At 33.6% G+C, this 7380-nt stretch overlaps 1 protein-coding gene across 1 annotated transcript; it reads right to left on the bottom strand.

The window, feature by feature from the left end:
- Window positions 1-3969: 3969 nt before the first annotated feature.
- Window positions 3970-6359, bottom strand: LOC123890312 (syntaxin-121-like). The gene is made up of 2 exons (XM_045939894.1): window positions 5764-6359; window positions 3970-4554 (listed from the first exon to the last, which is right to left on the bottom strand). The coding sequence occupies exons 1-2, from the start codon at window positions 6287-6289 to the stop codon at window positions 4196-4198; spliced, it is 885 nt and encodes a 294-aa protein (XP_045795850.1). The 5' UTR covers window positions 6290-6359; the 3' UTR covers window positions 3970-4195.
- Window positions 6360-7380: the final 1021 nt, after the last annotated feature.

A 7380-nucleotide genomic window follows, 5' to 3' on the forward strand; every position in this document is an offset into this window, starting at 1 on the left:
TCGTAGAACTATATTTTGATAACATTTTTTTTCAGTCAAATGTTAATTTCACAACATTTTAGTTATTTGGCAATCTGAATGAATGTATGTATCATATATTTTTATGTGATGTTAAAATATGGTGTCAAATTTTAGATGTTCAAATAACATCAGAAAGTAATTTTCATTCATGATAGCCAAGTTCTTTAAAAATTTAGATACATTTATTTACCATTTGAAAAGTATTTCTTAAGTTTTAACCAATTACATTAATATTTATTATTATTTGAAAATTAAAATTGATTTCCCAAAATCATTCCCCAAAATTTGTTGAAAAAATGTAGGTAATTAACTCGATCAACAAACAATAAAAATTAGTCGCATTGAAAAATTACAGTATTATTTTTTTAAGTGACGTACTATAATAGTCATTTTACAATTATCTTTAAAAGAATTTAAATTTGGTTCTTTAAGATTGCAAGACTAGCTCGTGGACAACTTTAGTAGGTATTTAGAACATTCTAAACCTTCCTTTTCAAATATTATTATTAATTATGCTGAAAATTAGTTTTCAGATATACCTACCTATATAAATAAACATGAGAACTTTCCATATCATAAGAAACAAACCATTTAGAACATCTCTAATAAGGATATCTAAGAGAGTTTCATAGACTAATAATACGGTGCCTTAACTTTTTTATTATTGGAGTTCTATGACGTGACACAGAGGGTATCAAAATTGATGATACTGGTACCTTAAATAAGGTACGTATCATCAATTTAATGTTATTTTTATTTTTATTTTTGGTATATAAATTCAATTTAATAGCTTCCATATATGTCAAAACATTACCGTTTGTCATTTATGTATGATACTCGAAAAATGGTATCACCATTGGAGTAAAATATGTATGAGTTGCATAAATATTATATGACATTATAGGGACCACTTGTTAGTAAGGTAAGATACCCAAAATGATATCACCATTGAATATGCTCTTGGAGATAATTAAAACTTGAATTGTGCCCCGTCAGCTAATTCTAGAAACTAAGCATCTAAAACCTTTGAACAAATATTCTTGTGACGTCTTCAAATCAAATGTACACCAAATAGTGGTAAGAAATGTTAGATAATAATATTATTAGGGCTTTAAGTATTGGGTTTTATATGTTAGTAGTTTAGTAGTCCATTAGGAATTATTATAAATTATTTTGTAATCCTTATTTTGTTAAGTAATGCTATTATAATATTATTGAAACCCTAGCCGTCACTTTGTGTTTCTCTCTGAACTTTAACATGGTATCAGAGCTCTTGGTTTGATTCAGGAGGAGGGAGTTCCGCTGTGAAGTTTAGGCTAGAGAAAATTGATGTTTGGCTTGTGGAAAATCAAGTCAAGGATGTGGTGATGCAATCTGGGTTACACAAGGCCAGCCTGGAGAGGCGGTGGTAATAATACTCAACACTCCACCGATTCTCAACTTCCACTAGCACCTTCGCATCCTCATAATAAGTTGTTGTTTCAGACGTAACCCGAGTATTCTTAGCACCCGCCTCTCCAGACTGATGTCGAGTATTATTACCACCGCCTCTCCAGGCTGATGTTGAGTATTATTACCACCGCCTCTCCAGGTTGACCTTGTGTAACCCAGATTGCATCACCACATCCTTGACTTGATTTTCCACAAGCCAAACATCAATTTTCTCTAGCCTAAACTTCACAGCGGAACTCCCTCCTCCTGAATCAAACCAAGAGCTCTGATACCAATTGTTGGGAAAAACCGGCATAGAGAAAATAAAAGAACGCAATCAACAACACAAGAATATAACGTGGAAACTCCAAAACCGGAGAAAAAACCACGGCCGTTGTCAAAACCGACAACCAGAGAATAAACACTATGTGAAAATTGTTACAACACATAGACTTCACTCTCAATCACCCCATGCCCCAATACACCCACACTCTCCAAAGTAAATATTTGAACTACATCTCAAATACTCTTAAACAAGAGCATAAGAGAAAAGCAAAAAAGACACAAATATAAACTTAAAGTGTTTACAAGTGTTACTGCTTGGTGCAATTATAAACAAAGAACTTAGGTCCATTATATAGCTTTGATTTCCTCCTTGCTTCACAATTCTAAGCGATGTGGGACTTTCAATAGCTATTTTTTAACCTCCTTCTTTTTCTTCATTAGCAATGTGGGACTTACATTGCAATCAATCCCAACAATCTCCACCTTGATTGTAATGGTCTTCAATCTTCATTGTCTACACCGACAATCATAATTCTCATTGTCTATACCGACAAATTAAATTATCATACTCCACAATAAAGAGTATACTCCACTTGGAACTAAATCATCCCAAGAATTTTCTTCACTTGAAACTAAATCATCCCAAGATTTTTCTTCACTTGGAACCAAGTCATCCCAAGAAATTCATCTCGAAACCTCACTGACAATTTATGGTGCAACTTCCATGTTGGCTTTCTCTGGAAGTTCATCAGCCATCGAGATAACCGTGTACCTTGCATCAATGCCAACCAATGTCCGCACGCTACCATCACACACCTTGCATCCATGTCAACCGATGCCCATGTGTCACTTGAACAACTTCAAACATATGTGAAACCACCTCAGGCCATTGTTAGGCTCCAACAATTCCAGTTTAGTTACATCACCTAGTAAACCTTGTTTCACTAGTCCAACTAAACTCATGTCACTAACAAGTACCCACCCGAAGATCCACAACTTAACCAAAACATGAGAATCACCACTAGTAACAGATGCATAACCAATAATAGTAGAAATATCTAACAAGTATCTACCTACTATCTATGCATCAAAGTTCAAGAAAATACCTCGCATTGTGTTAAAAGAAACTCACCCATACCTTGAACCTTACAAGCTTTCCGTCACCAAGATGAACAACTCCACCTTCAACTAGCTATAGGGATTCAAAAGTATTTCTTCTTCAAACACATGTGATAGGAGCTTCCAAAGTCCATAGGCGGTGGTAATAATATGTTGGTATATTGGTCCATTGAAATTTGCAAGGTCGTATTGTTGCTTTTGTCTCTTTGGCAGACTATGAAAGGGTGTGTTGTTTTTCGATGGTCATGATTTTTTTTTAGCAAGCAAATTGTTACGGCAGTTGATTTTGGTCTTTTGTCCATGTCTTGGTTCTGTTTTTCTGGACTGATTTTGGATCTTTTGTTTTTGTGGTTCAGTTCCGTTTGATTTGATTTGGTTCTGACCGAATTGGTTTTGTTTTGTTATGGTTGGTTTTGTTTGGTTCTGTCTGGTGAGTTAAGATAGTACTCACAATCTGTCTGTCTGGTGAGCGAAAGCTCGCAATCTGAAATTTGAATCCGGTGAGGGAATACTCACATTGAATCCGGTGAGGGAATACTCACAATTTGAAATTTGAATCCGGTGAGGGAATACTCACATTGAATCCGGTGAGGGAATACTCACATTGAATCCGGTGAGGGAATACTCACATTGAATCCGGTGAGGGAATACTCACATTGAATCCGGTGAAGGAATACTCACAATTCGAAGTCTGAAATCTGAAGAAGTTGAATTTGAAGCTATTAGTTAATTTAGTTTATTTTCGGGTTGATTTGTAACAAGCTCAAAGCTTAGTACGCTTTAGCTTGAGGGGTAGTATTAGAAATAAAATATTTAGTTAGAGTAGTTTGATTTTCGTTTTTTGTTTGACAAACTCTCGATGATTATCTGATAATGCATCGTGAGTTTGAGGGGAAGTGTTAGATAATAATATTATTAGGGCTTTAAGTATTGGGCTTTATATGTTAGTAGTTTAGTAGTCCATTAGGAATTATTATAAATTATTTTGTAATCCTTATTTTGTTAAGTAATGCTATTATAATATTATTGAAACCCTAGCCGTCACTTTGTGTTTCTCTCTGAACTTTAACAAGGAAGACAAAAAACACAACACGGGACCAAAAACCTATAATATAAAAAAACAACATAAATGAATATGAAATGCATTTTCTGATTCTAGTACTATAGTGAAGATGGCGGCTTGTATTGCTTTGACTTGACTACCAAGTTTTGAATGATGAGATCAATTCATAATCATCAATCTTAACAATAGCCACCATATTAGAATAAGTAATTGTTTGCTTTCACATAAACTCTCAAAACATTCATAAGTAGTTTTGATCTAAAGTATTAATGTGAGCTAATTATTTTTCAAAACAATAGGGAGAATTATAACCAAAGCGATTATGAGGAGAAGTAAAATGGCGAAACATGTCCATTTTCGAGAATTCTTTTGATGCCTCCTAGCAACATGTAATTGTTGGACCCCTCCCCTAACATACGAATTTGCTCGCTTCATTTGGCTCTCAATGTCATTCAACTCTTCACCTTGAGCTTCAACCAAAACTGCCATGTCCAAAAACACTTGATGTAGCTCATTTAGATTTCTCTCTATCTCTTTCACAGCACCATGTCTCTCCTCAATCTCTTGTATTGTTTCCATCACTGTTGCTCTCCCTTGTTCTTTGATTGCTTTCTGTAAAAATGTTTCACTCTCACCTGATCCACCATCATAATATATATAATAATTATATATAGTAAAGTGAAAAATTGATGATTAATAAGTGTGTACAAACTGGTTTGAACTAGTTAAGAGTTAAATACGAGTAAAAGGACCGTGGTTTAAGTTCCGACAAAAAACAAAAATCTTATCGTGTACAATTTTTCACAGATTCATAAAACCATTAACATAGACGAGCTTAGTAACGCATGCTTGTGACCCAAGTTAGAGGCGTTAAGGTGTTGAAAAAGTATAATGTGTGCCAAATAAAACCATTAACATAATTAGCAATCTAGCTGATTATTATATTTGAACAATTTTATAACCAATTTACTAAGATCTACAAATCGGCTATGTGCAAGGCATTTTACAGGTGAAAATTTCAACAAAAACATTTCGTACATTGAGGCTTATGCATGTACGGGTACACATGATGACAAATCCTAACAAGTTGGAAAGAAGCATAAATCTTAGCCAGAGTTTGCAAGTGATATAAATAAAGGTATTTCACATGTGATAAATAAATATTTTCTTCGTCCCAATATATAAGACCTACTTTGATTAAATATATTATTTATTTATCTTGTTTTGACCGTATTTTTTGGATATTTAATATCAAGTTTTTATAATTTTTACAAATAGACAATTAAAGATATGAGTATCAAAATTCTGCATTAACGTACGTGAAGTGGTCAACTAAATCTTATATTTTGGGCCAGAGTGAGTAGTTCGTCGCATTAGTCATGCACTTCACCAAAATATTAAAAATTATGAGAGCATCTTCAATTGTGCAAATCATAGCTAGCTTTTGATTATTATGAATTCAAAAGTGAAATTTTATTCAAATTCAAAATAAATTAAAAAAATCTGTCCCAAAAAATAAATATAGCTTTTTTGTTAACCCTTTGTTTCTCGGATGAAGGGGCTCCGATAATCTAGAATTCAGTCAAATAAAGTCTGACCAATGATTATTCTCACAAGAAATTGAAATCTGGTTCTTCCAGAACGATTCATCATAAAGAAAACTTATTAATATCACTTGAAAATTAAATAGTTGAACTCAATGCCTTGGTTAACATTATATTATATAGTTTTAATTAATGAGCCAAACTTATTTTTAGGGTTAAAAAAGCAGCATACATTAAAAAATGCCATTAATAACAGAAATTAAGAAAAATTAAACAGAAATATATACGTATCATGCATACCAGTAGAGATGAGGAGGTCAACAGTTTTATCATCAGCTTTCTCTCCGGTGACAGTAAAGTATCTCCGTTGCACCGTCTCTCTATACTCCGACGATATCTGTTCCCTAAGTCCATTAAAACTCTCCATAGAATCTTTCAGATTCTTCCTCAAACCACTAACCACCACTACCCTGGTTCGATCCGAAGAGGAACCGGGTCCACAATCAGGCAAAGACCGACTCGCTTCATTGGACCGGTCAAGTGACTCCAACCGAGACTTGATTAGTTTCGCTTTCTTGAGAGACAGAATAACGTCGGAATCCATTTTTGAACGAAGCTCTTTCACCGTTTTTGCGCTGTGAAGTTTTTTGCTCTTTTCGTGTGAGTTTCGAAGGTTTATGTGAAGTTGATCCAATTCCTTCAGTTGCTTCTTCACGGCTTCTACTTCTTCATAGAATTTTTCGAGAGTTTGTGGTGTTGCGGTGGAGTTTCCCGCCATCTCGATGACGTGGCGGTGGTTGTTGTCGACGGAGAGTAAATCGTTCATGTTTGTGATGAATGGTGAAATTAAAAAGGAGAGAGTGGTGATTTGCGTTTTATAGGCTCAGTTCTGCTGATTTTTCGTTGAAAACTTGTAAAAAAAGAAAGATATTCCAAATTTCTCGAAACGTGTTTTTTATTTTTTACAAATATTTGGAAACGTGTTTAAATTTTTAATATTTGATACTCTAATTTTTTTTAATTTTTTTTACAATGAATAAATCTTATTTCAATAGTATCCACGTGAGTACATATCAGTTGGCAGAGATATCACATTCTTTTATATATAGGGGTTGAGGTTTGAATTTTGCACACTCAACTTATCCACCTAGGGTAAATATTTTGGCCACTATACTACCCGACAAATTTTTTTTTTCTTAATAGTCAAAAAAATCTTATCTCAATAGTTAAATGTCAAAATTGTTAAACAAATATTTGTGGTGTAAATTAAGACATTGAACTTAAGTGGATAATGAGTTTCTTCTAGGATGAATTGTTCAGGAGAATTCGAGTCTGATCCCTTGTTGAAATAATTTTTAGACAAACTTTACTTACATCCGACCGAACTTTCAATTATCAGAGGGTTAAAAAATAAAAACAAAAATATGTACAAATCTTCAATTTATGTGTGTATGTAGGTTGTGATAATTTATTATTTTGTCTTCCATTAAGCTCAATATTTTCATAGTATATAAATACATACATACATATAATTATGGAATGCTCATGAAATATCCATAATCATGAAACCGTTAATTATGTGTATTAAATAGATTAGATAATATTAGTCAGGCTAAATTACATTTTTGTATTCCTAATTTTTTATGAATTTGTGATTTTGACCTCCTAACTCGAGCCTTTTTGCAAAATGCTAGTCCCCACAAGTCAATGCACATGTGGATAATGACTCACATGTCAAATCAGCTTATCTTGTCACATATGGTAACGTGATATATGAGTCATTGTCCACATGTGTTGACTGGTAAAGGCCAACTTGAGTGTGTTGTCATTTCAAAATGTTCGCTTCAACCGCAGTTTAACCTCCCAAAAAGCTAAGTTGGCTTGACAAGCACACAAGGAAGCGGGAGCAATTAAACA

Source organism: Trifolium pratense, linkage group LG6 (assembly GCF_020283565.1).
Source record: "Trifolium pratense cultivar HEN17-A07 linkage group LG6, ARS_RC_1.1, whole genome shotgun sequence".
In the NCBI taxonomy this organism is placed as follows: Eukaryota; Viridiplantae; Streptophyta; class Magnoliopsida; order Fabales; family Fabaceae; genus Trifolium; species Trifolium pratense.

What these genes read in the sequence shown, in the direction of transcription:
- LOC123890312 (XM_045939894.1), bottom strand. Translation starts at nt 6,289, where the DNA reads ATGAACGATTTACTCTCCGTCGACAACAACCACCGCCACGTCATCGAG. An exon ending in TGACCTCCTCATCTCTACTG is followed by an intron (nt 4,555 to 5,763) that starts GTATGCATGATA and finishes ATGGTGGATCAG; the next exon opens with GTGAGAGTGAAACATTTTTA.